Source organism: Bacillus rossius, chromosome 15 (genome assembly GCF_032445375.1).
Source record: "Bacillus rossius redtenbacheri isolate Brsri chromosome 15, Brsri_v3, whole genome shotgun sequence".
Taxonomy (NCBI): Eukaryota; Metazoa; Arthropoda; class Insecta; order Phasmatodea; family Bacillidae; genus Bacillus; species Bacillus rossius.
The window spans coordinates 38,738,770-38,761,380 of record NC_086342.1 but is presented as its reverse complement, the minus strand read 5'-3'; the positions used below and the strand labels follow the sequence as shown (position 1 = coordinate 38,761,380).

The 22,611-nt window shown below is 43.5% G+C and overlaps 1 protein-coding gene across 1 annotated transcript in view; it reads right to left on the bottom strand.

Moving 5' to 3' along the window:
* The window catches only part of LOC134539382 (regulator of telomere elongation helicase 1 homolog), a 124,024-nt gene extending 111,060 nt beyond the window's left edge, over nucleotides 1–12,964 (bottom strand). Inside the window, exon 1 of the mRNA XM_063381370.1 lies at nucleotides 12,718–12,964. Within this exon, the coding sequence (XP_063237440.1) occupies nucleotides 12,718–12,750 (33 nt within the window). The 5' untranslated portion in view covers nucleotides 12,751–12,964. The remainder of the gene's footprint in view (nucleotides 1–12,717) is intronic.
* Nucleotides 12,965–22,611: the final 9,647 nt, after the last annotated feature.

Here is a 22,611-nt window from a genome sequence, read left to right as displayed (position 1 = left end):
TTTTGGAATGACATCATACATCCTATTGCCGTCGTCCGGGGTCTCGGGCTCGAGTCCCGGTGCGGTTCCTAGCGGGAGTGGCTGTTGCGAATGTAATGAGTCCGGGTGGGCGCCAGACTAGTTCTGGTGCTAGTCGGTAGTTGGGTCGTGGGGTCGATTGCCCTGCGTGGCCCACTAGGACCGTCGGCGGTGTTACGTGGGTCTGAGAGATTCCCTACTCGGCGGTGGTTGGGGATAGCAGGTTTAAAGAAGCGTACGCTGGAGTGAGTTAATAAATGACGTGTGTCATTTATTCAGTCGACAGTGGCTCTGGTGTAACGTTGTCGGTTACACGCCACGTCGTACAATAGGTGACGTTACAAGATACAAATTACACAATTACACTCAACTGAGTCTGAGAGTTACTGAATTACCGTAGCACAAGTTTACAAAAGGAATGTTACACGAGGTTGCGTTATATAAGTTCACGAATGTTACGTGGAGAGGTGCGTCGCACAAGTTTACAAAAGAATGTTACACGAGGGTGCGTTGCACAAGTTTACAAAAGAAATGTTACACGAGGTTGCGTTGCACAAGTTTATAAAAGAATGTTACAACGTCAGTAGTTGTTCCGTATTATCGTGTCCCTAGGCGTTTCTGAGCCTGACTGCTCAACGAGGGGTGAGGGTGATTGGAGGCGGCCAATCCCGTAAATCTGCGTATTGAGGCGGTGCTCGCGTCCACGGCAGTGGAGCGCGGACCGCAGCTAAATTCGCTCAAGAGTTCCCTTACGGGGAGTGTCAGCGCCGGAGCGACTGAGATTAACAAAAGTTCTGTCCTCGGGAGTCGGCCCGTACCGGATAGTGCACCTACCCCGCGGACCAAGTGTGGTGCAGGGGGGGGTGTGATATTTATGCGGCCGGATTAGGTCCTGGACCGAAAAAGCTGGACCGGGTACACACGGAGAGATTATTAAAAAGGTTTTGAAGAATGACTATAGTTACCAGAAGTGAACTCGGTGTGGACAAAGGATGATGTCTCTCCGTGGGACGTGCGTCCGCCCCGGTCCACTAGTCGCGCTGTACTGGCGTCATGTCATGGCGTCCGGCCGAGGCTCGGTGGCCCTCGCGCCAGGGTTGACCTCATTACGTTAATTTCTGATCTGATAAGTTAATAAGAGAATTTAATGATGTTAAATTCTTATATAAATTATAAAGGCTGAATTAAGGTCATTTGCCCCTTCTATGAATTGAAAGTTATTATATTTAAGAATTATTGTGTTTGAATTTTTACGTCACACCAGCGACTGTTCGATTCTTGTCAGATTGTTTTGGTGTGGTTAATGACAAAACACAAGGTTTGAATAATTATGTCATAAGGTCTGATTGATTGATTCAGGCAGAAGGCCGCCAGGGGAACACTCACACGCGTATTTATGTAGTTGCACACGTGAGTGCCCGGGCACTCCTACTTCGCACTTCTGTCAACCGACTTTAAATTACTACGTAATATAGTTTAATAATTAGTGTTTGTTTTTATACGTGGTTGATTGAAGTGACGGTCTGTTTATTTGGGGAAGGCCGGGTTCTACCTTAGTTGTTGGTGGCTCGCCTGACTCGGGTGGGTCATGGCTAGGGGCGCGTTCCGTTAGCGGGGTGAATACTGGCGGTTGCAGGTCGGGCTTTAGGGTGGCCTTCGGTCGGACGACGTCACTATGATAGTAAAACCCGATTTCTACCCCACCAGTACCAGTACCTGCTGACGGAAGCTCCTTTGTATCATGTCCAGAACGAGTCAAGTAAGTACTCCACGGCATGTGATAGGCACCTGTATGAGTACCAGTACATTTAATTACAGTAAGAATTTATGTAAAATCATATTATTCACAAAATAAAGTGTATCATGAAATATAAGTGTAACCCTTTAAGAGTACCTGGTTTGACGAACGTCTAATATCGTTTCTGGCCCCAGGCCGTAGTGCTCACTGAGTGTATTAAAAAATAGATAAATTATCTGGTTCCAGGAACGGAGTAGCCCACAAGCGAAAAAGAGTCTCTGGTTTGACTGGTGATTTTCAAATCATAAGTGACAATATAGATAATACACACATTTTTAGACATTCTGTCAGTAATATTCCATGTGGGTAATTTAACTAAGTAAATTGTAATATGTTTAGACATTATATGTATATAAAGCATTTTATAGTACTTTATGGATGTGACACACGAGGGTGCTATCCCTCTCCTCTCTAGCTGCTTCCCACTGGCGGCAGTCTACAGGAGTTCGCAGTACAAGGAGGACGTGACCGTCAATTTTGGAAGCTTTAACACTTACATCACTGAGTTCTACATCCCAGTAAATCTTATTAATCAACCGAAACCTTCGGTACATTCATTCACCACGTGACCCTCCCGCTGTAACTTCTCTGTTACCATACGACCGCACTGTGGAGTTTTAAAAAGAGTACAGGGCCAGTTGATTCGGATCGTAATCTTTCTTTAGCGGCGGCCACTAGAGGGTGTAGACGAGTAACGTGAAGTGCAACATGTGATAACAGTGTTTTTGTGTAATTTGTAGCATACCGACTCAGGCTTTGTACCTGCCCATTTGACGTCGTACCTCCTCTTTATTAAACAAAAAACCCGGGTCACAATCCTGTCCGCGGCGCAACACTCCAGCCATGGCCCTGGTAGTGCTACCACTCGTCACCAGATGGCAGTGTAAATATAAAGAGACAATGTATCATAGTTATTTTATATATGTTATTATTGTAAATATTTAGGTAGATTATTTAAGTGTATACTGAAAGTATGTTTTGTAGATGTGGAAATAATATTGTAAAATGCGAAAGATCATCATCATGCAAAAGAGATAGAAATATGTAAAACTTTAACATAAATGGTTCTAGAAGAAACTTGTATAAATTGTGCAGGCTAACAAGCCTAGACAGCTTCAGATTCAACCTAGCCTCCGAGCTGATCGGACGTCGGAGTGCGGCCTGACCTCTTCGCTTCGCGTCGCGTCACCTGTAGCTCGTGGACATATGACTGGCAGCCGACCCAGGGAAGATTTTTAAATTCCTTAAGGGTCACCTCGAGCCTAGCCTGTTAAGGTCAGCGGCGAGCCAGTCATCCAGCGTATAGGGACACACGTTTAATAGTTTAACTGCACACAACACAGGTTTTTCAGTGGAGTTCCGTCTCTCCGACGACCAGGCCTCAGGGCCAGCCCTTGAGGGGGTCGGGGTCATGCCCGCGCAGGACATCCCTACCATTTCCATTCCGGAAAACCTACCACCCGGCGCAGCCTTAGTTCAGTACGACGGCGGCAGTTTCCAGGTCACTGTGCCTGAACAGACTGTTCAAACTGACACCTCCCAGGACGTTACCAACATGGAAACAATTGAACAAACCCCCGCACAGACTGAACAGCCGCCTCCCGGCACAGTTACTGTTTCCCAAGCAGCTTACTCCTCGTACTTGGAATGGCTGCGTAGCATGGAACGTAAGAAAAATGAACTGGAACGGAGAGAGGAGGAAAGAGGAGAAACAGAATGGCAAGAACAACGACAAAGACAGAGGAAAGTTCCGCTCGCAGCCAGGACTCGTACCATCGCGGTTTCGAACCGTTTCGCGGCGCTAGCTGAGAGCGCCGGCCCCCCGCCCGCGGCAGGGACCACCCACGCACTTTTCGCTGACGCCGGCGCAGACGCCGCGTCAGCACCGCTTATCGCGCCCACCCAGGGCGCGCACAGACACTGCGAGACGACCGCCTCTCCCAGCACGCCGCGCGCCACCAAACCGAGAAAACATTCACTGAGGCTGATTGTTCCAGACCAAAGTCTGTACAACCAGCTCGTGTCGCGCATGAGAGTGCTGGCCCCCGGGGGCGCGCAGATTTCGCTCGTTCGCGAGGGGCTGCAAATCTCGTGCGAGCACGAGCAGGCCTACAAAGCACTGAAAACGTACCTTGACTCTGTTCCAATACCCTATTTCACCTACAGTACAGCCTCAGAACTTCCGCAAAAAGTTGTAATTAAGATGCCCCGCTCAACCCCAACTGAAGCTATCAAAGAGGACCTCGAGGCGCGCGGCTACACTGTCCTCGACGTCTACCAATTTAAAGCTAAATGCTCGGACCCTGCCGACCCCACAAACACCTGGGAGGAACCACTGCCCCGTTTCTGTGTGACTGCTTCAAAAAATGACACACTGCCGCTGCTCACCACTCTCAAAGTCGTCAACATGACAAAAGTTGAAGTGACACAGTACAAGAAACGCGTAACAGATGTAGCCCAATGCATGAACTGCTGGCAGTTCTTGCATACTAAGAATTTCTGCAGATTGGCCACTCGTTGCAAACACTGCGCCGGGCCCCATACCTACGCCGCCTGCCCCAATCTGGGCAAAAATCCCAACTGCGCCAATTGCAAAGGCAAGGGAGTGCACGAGGGCAACTCCAAGCTCTGCCCCGAATACCTGAGGCAAGTCCAGTTCAGACAAAATGTTGCGTCTTCGCACGCTGAGCCCGCTCTGCCTCGTGCACCACAGGATTCGCCAGCAAATTTCCCGCAGCTTCCTGCTCGCGCCCCGGCGCAACTTGTTCGTCCCACGCTTTCTTTTGCGCAGGCGGCACTCAACTCCCCGCAAACACAAACACGAAACATACAGCTTCCTATACCCATGAAAAACCCGCCGATCCAGCCCACCGCAACTCCAAAATCACCCCCCTCCCCTCCATCCCTCCCCACCCCCGGACCATCTCCCTCAGGCGACTGCACTGGCATCCAATCCTCACTTTCCGACCTCCGAGACCTCATGAATTTCCTCCGTGACGCCAACTTCGTGGCCTTTATGGCCCACATGAAACCCTACATGCTCCTCGCCAACTCAGTCGCCGACTTATCCATGAAGACCCTTCTGCTCGTGCAGGCCCTGACGACTTTCATGGGCTGCGAGTAATGGTAGTACATCCCGCGGCAGCGCATCCTGGCTCCCTTTCCCTACTCTACTGGAACGCCAATGGCATATTTAAACAGTTATACGAGCTGGAGCGCGTATTAGAGATGTACAGCGTGGAGGTGGCCCTAATTAATGAAACTTTTCTTAAACCTAATAAACGTTTAATAATTAAAAATTATATTACTTACCGCACAGACAGAGTAACTCAAGGCGGAGGGACACTAATTTTAATACACAACAGAATACCACACCATTTAAATAAAACAATTTCAACTACCAATATAGAAAACACCTCTATAAATATTCGCACTCAAACAGGCCACATAACTTTAGTTGCAGCATATAATCCGCCTAACAAGCCCTTACTAAACGAAGATTTAAATAAATTAATTGATCAACCATACCCTTTTATTATAGCTGGCGATTTAAACGCCAACACACGCAATGGCATAGCAGGTATATTAATGTCAAAGGGAACAGACTTGCTCATCACTCCACACTAAATAAATACACAGTTCGAGGCCCGCTCACCCCAACTTTTTATCATGCAAATTTAAATCACCAGCCAGATGTCTTAGATTTAATACTCACTAACATTGAACACTTAAATATTGAAATGGAAGTGCTCCCAGAACTAGATTCAGATCACCTGCCCGTTCATTGTCTTCTGGAAGCAAACATCTTAAAACACCCAAATGCAGTCCTTTGTAAAACACCTGTAGTAGACTGGGAAAATTTTAAAATAGAAACAGAGGAACTATTTGTCAATAATTTGGAAATAACATCAGCTGAACACGTAGACTCTGCCGCGGAACTAATTCAAAATACGCTAATAAATACTCTTAAAAAACACACTAAATTCCTAAACAGGCGAGAATTCCTTAAACAAGCATTCCCGGAGGCCGACCTCCTGCTCACTAATAAACGACACGCACGACACGTTTATCAAAAACACCGCACTAAAGAAAACAAAGATAAATATTTCTCCTTGAAAAAACAATTAAAAAACACTCTTAACAAATTAAAAATAACTAACTGGGAGAACTTCATGTCTGAACTTTCCGACCATATGAATAAATTTTGGAAAATTTCAAAAATATTAAGAAACAAAAATAAAAATACTAATTCTAACCCAATTGAAGCACCGACAGGAGAAATGCTGTACGAACCAGACGATAAAGCAAATGCAATAGCTGATAGCTACGAGGAGCAATTTTCACCTAATAATGATTTAGGGGACCCACAATTCACACAAGAGGTGCTTGCAAACTTAAATAATTTCCAACAGGCCCCAGTAATTTCCAATCCAGATTTAATTACACTTCCAGAATTACTCACAATTGTAAAACGCGTTAAAGAAAATAAAGCCCCAGGACATGATAAAATTACATATAAATTAATTAAAAACCTGCCAGTAAATGCACTCCTTGCCATTTTAAATCTGTTTAATGCCATTTTGACTTATCAACATTTTCCGCAGATATGGAAAACTGCGAAAATTATCACTTTACCTAAACCTGGAAAACCTCCTACAATTCCTACCAACAGACGGCCAATATCTCTCCTTAGTTCCATTAGTAAATTATTCGAGAAATTACTACTTTCAAGACTACAATTTCATTCTGTAGTGCACAATATTATCCCAGATACACAATTTGGTTTTCGCTCAGCACATTCTACTGTTCACGCACTCACAAAATTTACTACAGAAACCATGGCTGCCATGCAGAAAAAAGAATGGACAGCCTAAGTTTCACCCCCATAGATCGACATGCCCTTCGGGCTGGTTCGTACATGTTCGGGTTTTTTTTTATTTGTACGTTCAAAACAAACATTGCATTATTGATCAAAAAATTGTTGACTAATGTTATTTTATATTTTTTTAAGAGTAAAACACATGTACACAAATATTTCCTTGTTACTAATTATGAGATTTTCAGGTAAGTTATTGAGCTATTTCTGTTTGATTTGTTAGGAGATTAGTTTTGTCCGTTTACAAGTTAACATTGCTTGTGTTATTCTTGGCAAGTAATCATTTCTTATATAAATTTTTGTACACTTTAGGCTTATCTTTTTTAAATTTTAGGTAGCGTGTGGAGATTTCATCTTATGTTCATGAGCGCACAACGTATAAAATCATAAGAAATGTTTTCTGGTGGTGTGTAGCAGTTAACCACATTTAAGTAAAAATATTTTAAATGATTGTTACCAGAGCTGAATTACATTCAGGTGAGTGCACTTAATATAATTTGGGGTATTGCAGGAAAAATTATAAATTCCTAAAGTGTTTTTTACTTCCTGACATGTTTAAAATTATTATTCTCTATGAGGGTTGTTTGATACTGCAAGTAGTTTATCATGTTTAACATGTGGATATGTTAGGATTATTTATTACAAATCTGTAATATTGAGATACTGCCCTTGGGTTAGCTGGATTAAAAATACAGTGAAATTTGTTAGGTTAGTAACATTATACGTACAGTGATTCTAAGTACAGTGGAATTTACATTTGGTTAGCTTAGGATAGCGCCAATTAAAAATTCTGTAAAATCAATTGAACGGTTGGATGTTACTAACATTATCTAACCAACCAATATACATTTTACAGTGTTTTTTTTAGGTTATTATCTCACGTTGCTGCTTTTTGTATGCAAAATAAACTTTGGACACTTTTTTTTTAACTTTAAATATGTACCTGTATTTACTCTGAAAAAAGTTTTTCTAAATTCAGACTGGTTTTTGAGAAATCACTGTTTATAGGTTACATTACATTACCTGTGCAGTAAAGGGCCTGTAACCATGTTGTTCTTTAATTGAGTTGCAGATCCTGTTGTTTTTCATACACAAATTGTATATTTTTTATTTGGATATTGCAATGCAGTAACGTAAATTAACACTTTAAAAAAGTTATGTGACTCCTTATTGTGCATTCCAAACCCAAAGCATCAGTCCTTGAGAGCGATATTTTTTAGCAGTTGATAGGTGCAAAATTCTGATTTTTTACGTGAGACAACACATAACCTGACATATAAAATAAATTTTCATTTTGTAATAAATGATTCCTTTTATAACGTCAGGTTACATGCTATTGCAGGTAACTAATCTGCACTTTGCGCCCCCATACTGCTATAAAAAATCCCTGTCAAGGGTTGGCGTTTTGGTTTGGATACACATTAGAGACTCGTAACTTTTTTAAAACTATTATTTACGTTTCATTAGGTTATAATATTCAAATAAAAAATATATAAATTCTTATATATATGGAAAACCACAGGATCTGCAATGCAATTAGAGGGAAAAATGGCGACAGCTGCTTCACTGCATAAGCTATCTAGTGTGCAAAATGTGATTTCTTGAAAACCTGTATGTATAAATTAAGAAAAGCTGTTTACAGTTTTAATAGAGGAAGGTTTTTAGTGTCTGAAAAGGTATTTTCAAAATTTTATAATTTTTTTTATGGATAAGCAGCATCAAAAGAAAATTACCTTTTTTTAAATTTAGCTAACCAACCATTCACATGATTTTACAAATTTTGTATTGTTTATACTTACCTGCTTTAACATTAAACTACTGTTAAACAATTTATTTCAATTTTTTAAAAATATCTTTGGGAATTAGCGCAGTATAATCGAAGACGTTTACTGTATTGATGATTGATTTACTTTATTGATGCACAACAAAGTTGTATAATTGTTAGATTGGTTAAGCAAATTCAAGCATCAAGGGTACTGATCAATGGTTTTTAACATTATATTTTCTTAATGAGTCCATTGGTAAAATGTAAAAACACTGGAATGGCTAAATTTCCATCGACTGCTTATGTTTTTTTCCGCATGCTCACTTGAAAACAATTACAGGGTTATACTGTAGTTCACAGTTGCAATACTTGGTTAGGTTAGTTACATAAGTGCTGTTAAATCATGAAAATGGTTAGGGAAAGGTAACTTCTTTATAACTACTGTAAAATGGTGTAAGCTATTATTCTTTAGGTAAGTTTACCTAGACTTTAAAAATAATTTATTTGGCGAAGTACATAGTACTAAGAATTACTATTTATCAAATTTGGTTTGTGTGGAAAAGTTGTTACTCTAGGAAATTTCTGAATCCATCTTTGTAGGAATATAAACTAATATTATTAGAAACAAAAAAAAAACAATGTGTGGTATATTTTAATTTTCTAACACCCTCTGAACTCTGCAGTTATGCGATTACCGATAATAATTGTAAATCATTGCAATATACATCCGACACATTTTGTAGTGATTTCACAACTGTACTATGAAGTAATGCCATCGACTGCTGCAAAATAACATGCTGACATCTTTTCTCGTGTAGGCATTTTGTTGATACAACTAAAATATGAGCATATAGGATATATATAGAATCTTACAAATTTTGGTAACCTACCTACTAATACTCTCCCCAAAGACTTTGGTTTGATACTTAAAAAAAAAATGAACTGCTCATGTAACATGCATTACGTGAAATTAATTCTTTTTGTAAACATTTTGCTTGAGTCAAAGCCTAGATTTGCTTAAGCTAATAACAAGCAATTACATCACTTGAGGCCCTGAGAAACATACTTCTAAAATTGTGTAGTTACTTGGATTGTTAAATACCTAGTTTTTCTGCAATAATGGGCACAAGAGCAATAGAATTATGTTTTTCATATAATATTTTTTCACAACAATGAGTTTTTGTCAAAAAGTATTTGGAAAAAAATTACTGTTTGAAAGGACAAAGAAAAATGTTAATTGTAGTACATAAATGAGAATTTACCAAAATATTGAATGTATCAAATTTCTAACTAAAATGGTTTTGAAATTAATTTATCATTCTGGTATGCATAACTTTTTTCTTTGATACATTTATTTATCAGTTTCATTTCTCTTTAGTACAATATAAATCATTTAACTTTGATTTCTTTTTTGTTTCAGGCTTGTGGAGAACAGCTTTTTTTTATCTACTCTGTGGCTGGCCAATGTAAATAAGCAATGATTTCATGAATGCAGCGAGAGAGTTTATTTGATGTATTTTAAAATCACTGATAATATTTATTGATGTATTTTAAAATCACTGATAATATTTATTGATGTATTTTAAAATTACTGATAATATTTGTTTTGTGGCTGGAAGATGGTAACCATGGTGACTTGTGAATTTTTATGAAGATTAATAAAAAGCAGTAAAAAATTATTAATGGTTGTCAGAAGGAATTTTTTTTTCAATGATCAATCAATCATCTACATTCTACAGTAACAATTTTCCTTAACTCAAATAATATTTCAATACATATCTTATAAAGTATTCATATATGTACAATATAGACCAATTTTGAGCTAGTCTGATATCAGTATATTAGTTATTATGAACATATACTATCAGAACTACCATTTGCATATAGTGCACGTACATACATAACACTAGCCAACAACCATTAAAAAAAACACTACTATATACACTTACATAAAAAAAAACATAGACAAGTACAGATTATTCACTATTATATTCTAGAGCCAATTCCAAAAGTGTATTATCAATAAAAGAAAATAATTTTTTTTTAAAGAACAATATTTCAATATGAAGGAAAATCTGTATTCTGAAGTTCTTGTATATGTTTGGTACCAATCAATGTAAATTAATCAATCTTTGATAAAAAAAAATCCCGAAAATGATTTATAAATTAAAAAAATTATTGCCTACCAGCTCTGGGTTTTGCATGAAGGTTCAACTTCTCTGACTTCTGAGATTACACACAAGATTTTAATTAATAATACTATTGGCTTCATTACTAGATTATCTTTCAACCTGTAATTTATTATTTGAATCAGTTCATTGAACTGAAATATTTGCAGCAATTTCTTTAAATGTTTATGAACTTGGATTATTTAAAATACAAATGTAGGTAGGCTTACTAGACCTTTAATGCCATAAGATTGTAATCACATAGGCCTGATTTACATTAATATTTGTGCTAGACTTTGTAATTATTAAAATTTTATTTTCTGCAATGTTCCAAAGAGCATTGCTCTGTTTTGGAACAAAACAATTTAATATGACAGTTTGTTACAACACTATTCTTCATAAAACAATGCACATTAGCCTGTATAATATGAATTAGATCTAACATAAGAACTACAAACTGCACATTTGCACTTAAAATATTCATCAAACAGTTAGGGAAAGAGATTAAACATAACATTTAACTCTTAAATCGTCATACTTCATTTTAGTTATCACACTTATGCTTGTATGTGAACGGGATCAGAAATTAGCACTGCAAATGCACTTTTAACACTAATAATTAATTATATCAAACACAAATGATATCAGTAACATCATACTTCATTTTTGGTGTTACAGTAAGCTTCCATAAATGTTTTTTTTCTCAGAAAACTTTTTCATCAGAAAACTTTTCTTGAATTTAAACATTACAATAAATTTTTAAATACATAATGATTTGTTACATAGCAAACCTTCAAAATATGATTTACTTCCAATTTTTGGATAAATGCTATTGAAGTTTTGCATTGTTTGCCATGGAAAACTATGGAAATAAATAAACAAATAAATAATTAAAAATATAAAGACACAACTGAATTAGCTGTAGTTGAACATACAGAACCAGCGAGGAGAATAAAAATATAATAAAATATAATATGTTAATATGTTCACTAAAGGTATGCAATGGATGGAGGATGCCCTACATTAATAATAATTAGTAACAGAGAACAAAGCAAATTTGTAGGGAAGAGACTTTTAACAGTAGTAGAATAATAAAATTCTGAAAAGGGCTGTTTCAAAAATTGCAAACATTCCTACACATAAGAAGCCCTTAATCTCAAAGACTTCATTCAGTATACTGGTTATTACCTGCTGCTCACGATCTGTAAAGGTAAGGTAATTAAATTAATGGTGGAAAAGGTAATAAGCATTAGGTTTGTGGTCTTATAAATGTGGTCATTAGAGGCAAACATTGGGTCTCTGTGTTTAAGTGCTCACTTCTCTGTCACCAAAGTGATCTGGGTTTGATTCTCAGCAGGGTCATTAATGGATCTTTTGATAGTGGGGAACATAGCAAACATTGCAGTGGTTAGTTGGTTTTCTCAGAGTTCTTACGTTACGTCACCCATCCATTCTGTCATATCAATAGCATTTTATAGCCCTTCATTTTTTTGTAATGATCTAGAGGTCACCAAGCTGAAAGCTCAATTAATTTCCTTCATTGACAGATATAAGGGTTGAGGATTTGAAGCAAGCAAGATAAACATTTTAATGTTGCTTGCTTCGTCTTCTATAGAAAATTAAATCTAATATTTTGAATTGCTCCTGTTCTGCACTACTTCTAACTGAGAACGAGTAACCTGCACTTTTTAAGGCATCAAAGAAATTGTTATAACCGATTTCACTGTCTACATATCCCGGAATAGTGTTATCTTTATCACTTTTGGTACAATTTTGCAATTTATCTCTTGCTAGATCAAAAAACGATATCATTGTTCACGTTTTAAAGCTGTAGCTATAGCCCGCGCTTTTCTACTACCGAAGTTACCCGATCGAGCGACGTACTTCGGAACTGTTCGGGCATGTCGATCTATGGGGGTGAAACTTAGGCTGTCCAAAAAGAATTCACAATAGCAGTATTCCTAGATGTCGCCAAAGCTTTCGACAAAGTCTGGATACCTGGTCTGCTACAAAAATTAATTTCTTTCAATTTTCCTGATTGTTACATCAAATTACTAACCAGCTATTTTCAGGATAGGAAATTCTATGTTACCATTGACAAAGGCCATTCTTCCACTCGCTCCATCACTGCTGGAGTACCTCAAGGCTCTGCCATTTCTCCATTTCTATACAATATTTATACTGCTGACATACCAATTACTCATTCAAACATCCAAATGTATGCGGACGACACAGTTATCTTTACCCACGACAAAAGTTTACCGTATGCAATCCTACGCACACAACTTCAATTAAACGATCTTGAAATATGGTTCAATAAATGGAAAATTAAAACTAATCCCACTAAATCACAGGCTTTAAATTTTACCAACCGTCGGCTTAATCCAACACGAAATGTAACTTTAAATAACGAAATAATTCCCTATTCAGAAACTGCAACTTACTTAGGATTAACTATCGACAGAAAGCTAAGATGGAATACACATATAAATAAACTCAGGGGGTCGGCATTGGCTAAACTTCACCAACTTTACCCACTACTTAAAAGCAGTAATTTGCCTCGTCACCTAAAAATACTAATTTATATTTCTACTGTCCGCTCAGCATTCATGTACGGTAACGAAGTCTGGGGTAATGTATCCACCTATTATAAAAATATTCTCCAAGTCATACAAAATAAATACCTCCGCATAATTGGGAACGCCCCTCCCAGGACAAGGACAGTAGAACTGCACGAACGACTAAAAATTCCCTTAATTAAAAACTACCTTGTTTTTCGCAACAATAAATTTTTTCATAAACTTCCACTTCACAACAACCCGGTTATTAAACGCATAGGCGATTATAATCCAGACATAAATAGACGTCCAAAACGCCCTAAAATGGCCGTAGATCTACAATAATTAAGTAAAAATGAGTACAGACGCGGCCGCTCTCGCGCCGCGTGTCTCTTTGCGCCACAGCTCACAAGTAAATACTATTCTCGGTCCCGGACCGTCAAGAGAATTCCCGGCCAGAGCCGATCCAGCCAATCAGAGCGAAGCACCGACTCCGCTCCCGCACAGCTCGATTTATTCATACAAAAATTCAAACTTACACATAAATTCAAGACTACACCACATTTCAGGCAGCGAATAAATAAATAAATAATATTCCAAATCATTACTAAATGAATTAAATTTAAATCTAACATACCCTCATAATCAGGCTGTGTATTGGCTAGAGCCAATATCCAAACCTAATAACTCGAAGCACCGCCTTCGTTTTTCCAACCAGACTTCATGCAGCACCTTCCTGGAGTTAGGGCCGCGCTTCTGCGGCCGATTAGCGCAACTTAGGCACTTAATGCACCCATTTTTTGGCTTAACTATAATAATTTTAAGACAATTCTGATCATTAAGACCCACTATATTCAAAATTTTATTTAATTAACTAGACAGGGAACGAGGCAGGTGGGGGACGCCTGCCTACACTCTCTCCCTTAGTGGGCAGGGAGGGGGGGTGAATCAAAAGGGTACCAAGGAGAGGAGTGGCAACACTCCTCTCCTTCGAGATGATGGCTGGGTTTGCGCTGCAGGCTCAGAAAGACAATTGACAGACGAGAGGAGGAGGGGGCCTTTCCCTCTCTCACCCTCACGCCACTGTATGATGCCAAAAAGGGAGGACAAGAGCCCCTCAAAAGGCTTGTACCTCCCCCGCGCTGAGGGGCTTCGCCCCAGTGATGAAAAGCGGCGGCGGCCTAGACAGCTTTCCTCTCTCCCAGCCAATCTGGGAGAATAAATATTTCCTCAGTCAAAAGTGGTATCATTGACTTGAATTCCTCATATTCCTTTCCTCAGCTAGCGACTCTTCGTGACACCGCGGGCTTTCCTTCTCTCTCTCCTTCTCTCTCATTCTCTCGCACCTATCCGCTAGCGACTCCTTGTGAGACCGCGGGCAATCCTCTGCTAGCGACTCTTAGTGAGACCGCGGGCTTCCTTCTCTCTCTCTCATTCTACCTCTCTCTGCCCACCCATCCGCTAGCGACTCTTCGTGAGACCGCGGGCAATCCTCTGCTAGCGACTCTTAGTGAGACCGCGGGCATCCTCTCTTCTACACCCAATCTTCCTGCTAGCTACTCCTTGTCAGCACGTCCTCGGTCAGCTGCACTGGGCCGAACGGTCCACTCCCGCCTCAGAGTGTGAGGCTGCTCTACCCAAGAGCTGGCGCCGGGCAAACAACACAACTGAACGACCGAGCGACGTCCACCCCGTCTCCACAGCTTCACCAGAGACGAGGCCACGACATTTGGCGCCCGAACGTGTGGCACTCAATCATCGAGGCTACCAGAGTTCATGAACAGTCAGCAGGATTCGGCGACCCGAAGTGTGTATATTCACTAAACAAGTGTAGAAGAATGTGTGCAGGACAGAACTTGTAGAAATTCGTGACACAATGCTACCACACAGACTGACAACCACAGGCGAAACAGGTCAACCACCAAGGGACTTGGACCTAATGACAGGAGAGGAACAGTGGCACAACACATCTGAGTGCAAACCAGTGAGAGCAGAGTTAGCAATGGGTACCTTGGTTTGGGATACAATAGCAACACCAAGGCCCACACAGGCACCAACACAGAAGGCAGGGGCAAACCTCATAGACTGGGAGGTACTTGCAAGCCCAGCAGTGCAACCAAACGTGCACATAGGGCGGACAGCTACCGCAACAGGACGCATAGTGCTTCCAGAGTTCAGTGGGCTAGCGCATGAGGACCCATGCGAGTTTGTGCAGTGGTGTCAGGAACGGATGACACAATGCGGGGTGCAGATCGAAGAATGGACCCAACGCACGAGTGAACAATTACGCGGGCAAGCTCGTGAGTGGTGGAACCTGTGGGGACGCTATGACATGCAGTGGCAGGAGTTCGCTACCCGCTTAACACGGCATTTTGACGACTGCATGGCAGTCATGAGCTGTAAGGCTCGCTTCTACGGCGAGTCCCAGAAGGACTCAGAGTCAGTAGAGCAGTTCGTGGCAAACAAGCTGCGGCTGTACCGGCGCATAGCCCCGGGAGAAGACCCCGAGCAAGCTTTACCAGAAGTTACAGCATTAATACGAGAGGAATTGCAACCATTCCTCAGGCCATACTGCAATGGGACAGTAGAGGACTACGTACGACAGGCAACAGCTACAGAAGGCAACCTACGACACCTCCTGGGACGTCGGACCGGGACAACTAGCCCCGAACGAGGACCCAGACATCAGGTTGGAGCACCTGCAGGGACAAGCAGGGCCATACTGCAGGAACGTCCATGGCGGACAGCAACACGGGCGATCGAGGGCCCACCTGGTGGGACAGGCCAGAACATATCTCCAGAATGGCGGAATGCAGGCAATCGGCGCGATGGAGGCCGACCACCACAGTGCCGTCTTGGATGCCCACAGGGCACGTATCACTGGCATCAGGACTGCCAGAGACACCAACAGCGACAACAACCAGCGGGAAACGGGCAGTAGGGGGTGTAGGACCTACAGACGTACCCCCCGCGCCAGCCAATCCCCTGCTGCAAGCCACAGAGAACAACATTGAACAACTGGGGCAGCTCACCACGCTATAAAACCGACTGATGCGGATCCCCATCACCCTGAACGGGAGACAGACTGCCGCGCTCATAGACACAGGGGCGAGCCATGTGTTCGTTGCCCAGCACTGTGTACCACCTGCAGAAGTCACACCCAGACGCTGTGCCCTGCGCCTTGCTATGAACACTGGAACAGGGACAGCTATTGGAGATGCCATCATCACAGTGGGTATACGGGAGATGGTGACCCAAACTCCAGCAGTCGTCGTGGAAGGGCTCAGAGAAGATTTGGTACTTGGACAGCCCTGGTTGGTAGAGCAGGACGCCTTGATTTCACCAGCATCAGGCCTGGTAAATTTAGGTAAACGTGAGCGCCTGGCAGTATACACACTAGGAAGCATACCACCACCCCAGGAGGAGCCCACAGGGTTGGAAGACCTGGACAATCAGGTACCCTCCGAATATCAGGACGATTTTAGGCGACTTCTGTGGGAAAGACGAAGCATCTTTGCCACTGCAATTCCCCTGAAGCGCACCACAGTGACCGAGCATAAGATTCCTACTGCACACGACAAAGCCATATATGAAGCCCCCAGAGGATATGGGTTCCGGGAGCAACGGCTGATACGAGAGCAGGTGCAAGAAATGTTGCGAGATGGGGTCATTGAGCCATCAAACAGTGCTTATAATTCACGCATTGTCTTAGCGGCTTAGAAGGATGAATCCATGCGGTTCTGTGTGGATTTTCGCCTGCTGAACAGGGTTACAATCAGTTCCCCACTACCACAGATAAGCGTAGAAGAAGCCTTGGCAAGTCTAGGCAATGCACAGGTATTTACAACTCTTGACTTACGCTCTGGCTACTGGCAGGTGCCAATCACCCCAAGCCACAGAGAAAAGACAGCATTTACTGTACCCGATGGCAGACGCTTCCAGTTCTGTGCCATGCCATTCGGCCTCAAGTGCGCACCAGCCACATTCCAAACTATGATGGTCCGCGTACTAGAGGGATACATCGGCCAGTTTGTGGTGGCCTACCTCGACGATGTGATAGTGTACTCCGAATCCTGGGAGCACCATGCACGCCACCTGTCGCTGGTCCTGGAACGGCTAGAAATGCACCACTTGACCTGCGCCACCCAGAAGTGCCACATCGGACTAAGAGAGGTTGAATTCTTAGGACACATGGTGGATGCTGAGGGCAACCGACCCCACCCGGCACACCTAGCAAAAATTGCAGGGGCAGAACCCCCCAGAACACGCAAACAGCTGCAACGGTTCCTGGGCCTCGCCAACTGGCTACGGAACTATATCGCAGATTTCGCCACGCTCGCAACCCCATTGACAGACCTGTTGTCACCTCGACAGCGCTACCAATGGACCCCAGCTGCTCAGGAAGCACTGGACAATCTGAAAATAGCCTTCTCCAGATGTCACACACTGTCCCGAGTAAATCCCGAGAGTGTGCTGTATGTCCAGACAGATGCAAGCACCGACGGTGTGGGGGCAGTGCTATACCAATTGGACCAAAAGGGAGACAGGTACATCATTGATTATGCTAGTGCCAAGTTTGGACAGGCAGAAAGGAACTACCACAGCAATGAGCAGGAGTGCCTAGCTGTGGTATGGGCACTTAAGAAGTACCGACCCCACCTGGAGGGGAGGCCATTTGTGCTACGCACAGATAACCAATGTCTCACATGGTTACAGACACTTCAGGGACGCAAGAGCAAGCTCGTAAGGTGGGCCCTGTTCCTACAATCCTTCGACTTCCTTGTCGACCACATCCCTGGGGTAGAAAACCAGCTGCCGGATGCCCTGTCACGAGACCCCGATGAGGACTCCCACCTGGAAGATGACATGTCATGGGTGGAAATACTGCCACCTTCCCATAGGGCACACGACCACAGGTCAAGTGACCCGACCTGTCGTCTGCTCACTGTGGGAGAAGATGATGACCCACCTCCAGCGGACCTGATCGAACTCAAACAATGAGTTCTCGACGCCCAACGCACCTCCCCAGATGCTGAGCGTCGACGAGCAAAGCAAGCAGAAGGACTGGATGAGATATGGACCATGAGAGAGGGCATGTTGTGTACGAAGGGGATAGGAACCAACCAGGAGTGGCGCATCTATGTACCACCGGAAGCACGGGAAGCCGTTCTGCGCTTCATGCACGATCATGACCTGGCAGGACATCCAGGAGCGGACCAAACCCGACGGGCAACCAGCCAGCACTACCACTGGCCCGGCATAGCCCGGGACATACGGGAGTATGTAAGGACCTGTGAGAAGTGCCAGGAGCGAAAGGCACGGCGGAGTGATGGGACCGAGCAGCAGCAGCCACGTCTCCCCACTACCCCATTCCAGTCCATCGCGTTGGATGTTATGGGGCCATATCCCAATACTGCCCGAGGGAAGAGGTTCCTGGTGGTGGTCACCGACCTCTTCACACGATGGGTAGAAGCATATCCTACCAGTAACATCCGAGCCAAAACCATTGCAAGAATCCTGCAGACGGAATTCTTTCCACGATGGGGATACCCCAGGGACCTCCTGACGGACAATGCCAGCCAGTTTATCGGAAGGCAGTGGCAAGAATTATGTCAGGCATGGCAAGTGGAACACCGGACTACGCCGGCTTACCATCCACGAGCCAACCCAACGGAGAGACGTAACCAGGAGCTGAAGGTCCAAATGCGCATACGTCTGGGAGACGACCATACCACATGGGATGAACACATAGCGGAGGCCCTGTTCTGCATCCGCCGCAGGACCAATGCAGCCACAGGGATGTCCCCCGCACAAATGGTCCAAGGCCACAATCTTCCCATGCCCGGCGAATGGACAGCCCACGGAGTGACAGATGAAGGCGAAGACCCCGAGGATCGCTGTCGGCGGCAGGCGAGTGAGCTGACAACAGCGCGAGAACACCAGAGGGCCTACACTCAGCAGATAACCCCGCAGACCACACGACAACCACCGGAGCTTCAGCCTGGTGACCACGTGTATGTCCGCACACATCCCCTGTCCAATGCAATTAGGAACTACTGTGCTGGACTGAGCCCCAGGTGGTCGGGACCACACCGCATCCTGAAGCAGCTGAGTCAAAGCACTTATTTGGTGCGCCGGGGTAGACAAATGCGAAAAGTACACCGGGACCACATCCGGAAAACAGCACTCCCGGAAGGGGGCAATGCCATGGAGGACCCTACTCCAGATGTGATAGGACCGATGCCGGACAACCACCTATCTGTCACACCCCAAGGGATGCAGCATCTGTTCCAGGGAACACCGAGCCCAAGGACAAGAATGGAGAGGCCTGCAGAAACCCTTGCCACGACCCCGAGGCGACAGCACCGGAGGCACCCAGCACGAATTCTGATCCTTGATGTCACGGGGACACCAGAGGCAGGCGTAAACACCACAGAGGAGCAGCCCCTGGTGACAGAACCGGAAGACATTGAGACAACAGAACCACCCTCCCCTACCCGAGGTGGGTGGGGGCATGGAGCCTCCCTCGCCGATGCCGAATTCCGGGTCAACGTGGAGGAACCAGCTGAGGACAACCAGAGACACCACCGACGACGCCGCCGGCCCCCACTGTACCTGGCAGATTACGTCACAGGCAGCGAACTGGACACACTGGTGAATGGCGACCCAGGGAGTCCGGAACCAGCAGGCCGGCCCTGACGCTCGCAACTACGAGAAGAGAAGGCATCATGTGCCTGCTGGAGGGCGCGCGGACGGCCTAGACCCGGGCTTTTCCAGGGGGGGGGGGGGCCGTCTGACGTCGTACCTCCTCTTTATTAAACAAAAAACCCGGGTCACAATCCTGTCCGCGGCGCAACACTCCAGCCATGGCCCTGGTAGTGCTACCACTCGTCACCAGATGGCAGTGTAAATATAAAGAGACAATGTATCATAGTTATTTTATATATGTTATTATTGTAAATATTTAGGTAGATTATTTAAGTGTATACTGAAAGTATGTTTTGTAGATGTGGAAATAATATTGTAAAATGCGAAAGATCATCATCATGCAAAAGAGATAGAAATATGTAAAACTTTAACATAAATGGTTCTAGAAGAAACTTGTATAAATTGTGCAGGCTAACAAGCCTAGACAGCTTTCCTCTCTCCCAGCCAATCTGGGAGAATAAATATTACCTCAGTCAAAAGTGGTATCATTGACTTGAATTCCTCATATTCCTTTCCTCAGCTAGCGACTCTTCGTGAGACCGCGGGCTTTCCTTCTCTCTCTCCTTCTCTCTCATTCTCTCGCACCTATCTGCTAGCGACTCCTTGTGAGACCGCGGGCAATCCTCTGCTAGCGACTCTTAGTGAGACCGCGGGCTTCCTTCTCTCTCTCTCATTCTACCTCTCTCTGCCCACCCATCCGCTAGCGACTCTTCGTGAGACCGCGGGCAATCCTCTGCTAGCGACTCTTAGTGAGACCGCGGGCATCCCTCTCTTCAACTTCCATCCTTTCCGCTAGCGACTCTTCGTGAGACCGCGGGCATCCTCTCTTCTACACCCAATCTTCCTGCTAGCTACTCCTTGTCAGCACGTCCTCGGTCAGCTGCACTGGGCCGAACGCTCCACTCCCGCCTCAGAGTGTGAGGCTGCTCTACCCAAGAGCTGGCGCCGGGCAAACAACACAACTGAACGACCGAGCGACGTCCACCCCGTCTCCACAGCTTCACCAGAGACGAGGCCGCGACACATTAACTCGTGTGAATAAAAACATACCCACAAAAATGTTTGTTTTATTCAGTAATCCTCCAACCGACCTACTTAGGATTCAACTACCTATGGGGAGAAGGGAAGACTCAAGGATGTCGTTAGCTAGTAGTATTTTCAACAATATGTGCAGCCACCGAGGTTAGTGAGCCACACTAGGGCGCGCTACCCACACTATCCTTGATTTTAGAAGGTCGGGCTAATATGGCGCCCTCCTGGACCAAGTTTATATTTAATTTGTTGAAAATTTCTTCCGCAATCCTAAGTTCTACCCGGTTCTCAGTCACGGTACGCCAGGCGTTGGCAGGAATATCTGCCTAAATTACATTTTTGCTTATATAAATTGTCAAACTTTGTTTTAATAACTTTTGTGTTATGATTTATTGTCTCTTTAGTGCACTAAATAATAACCCCAAATTTATTTATCGAATGTGCGCATAATATTAGTATACATACTTCGATCATATATACTTATAGATAGCTCATTGGCTATAGCTGCTGTGTTGTTTGTTGATCCCGGGATCTCAATCAGCTGATTGTAGGCTACGCGACGGGTTTTTGCCATAGGAAACAATGAAGTAGTCGACTAACATGTGTGATATTTTGTGTTTGCTGCATTCACGGACGATTGTAGGCTTCGTTTATATCAATAAATGTGTTAAGTAAAGAATGTAGAAGTAAATAAGTAATTAAATATGTCTGAATTGATCGGAATTCACGTTATTATTGTGCCCGAAGGGAGTGTTTTTGTTGTGTATCGTACCTCTAACCTCAACACTTGTGTATTTGTCAATACGTTTTGATGGATTCAGTCTTAAGCTCGTATTTTATTACGAACTTTATTAAAATCTACACAATGCTAGGCAATATTGGAAATATAAATATACTAAATGTAATGATACAAGATATATAACATTATTTTCGAGACAGCTACATTTCTATCATTATTGGCTTTGGTCGTTTGAGTGAGCTTGTTTAATATTTACCGGAGCTAATAAATAGTAATTTTTATTCAGATAATTTATGCTGAGTGGAAATAAAATAATAATGTTACTCTACAGTTTCCTCAAACTATAAAAAAAGGTAACCATAATGATTGGCCGTATGATTTTTAAATGAAATGAATAATGCCCCACCATGTCCTATGAAAATAATGAGATGTGTATTAAGGGGCACAGGTAGCCTACCTTGGGGTATGTACATGCAAGACAGAGTTGTAATTGCATTAGGCCTACATGAAAGCTTGAATTGCATATTCAGAGGGTAATATTCTTACATGATGACTTTTGCTCGACTAAAATAATAGAATTTAGAAAATACAGTTTTTGAACAGTAATGACATTCTTCTATTTACCCTAAACATTGTGTTTTTAAATTCCTGTAGGTTTCTGAGAAATCACAATTTATAACTTAAATAACAATATCTGTGCATTCATGTAGCAACAGCCTTTTGTTGCTTAAGATCCAGGTAAACATTTGTATGTATGGAGAATCACGGTGCCGTCGTCCGGGGTCTCGGGCTCGAGTCCCGGTGTGGCTCCTAGTGGGAAAAGGCGGTTCTTGCTACGTATTGTCCGGGTGGGCGCCAGACTAGCTCGGTTCTAGTCGTGAGTTTGGGGGTCGTGGATGTATGTGCCCCTGCGTGGCCCACTAGGGCCGGCGGCGGTGTTGCGTGAGAT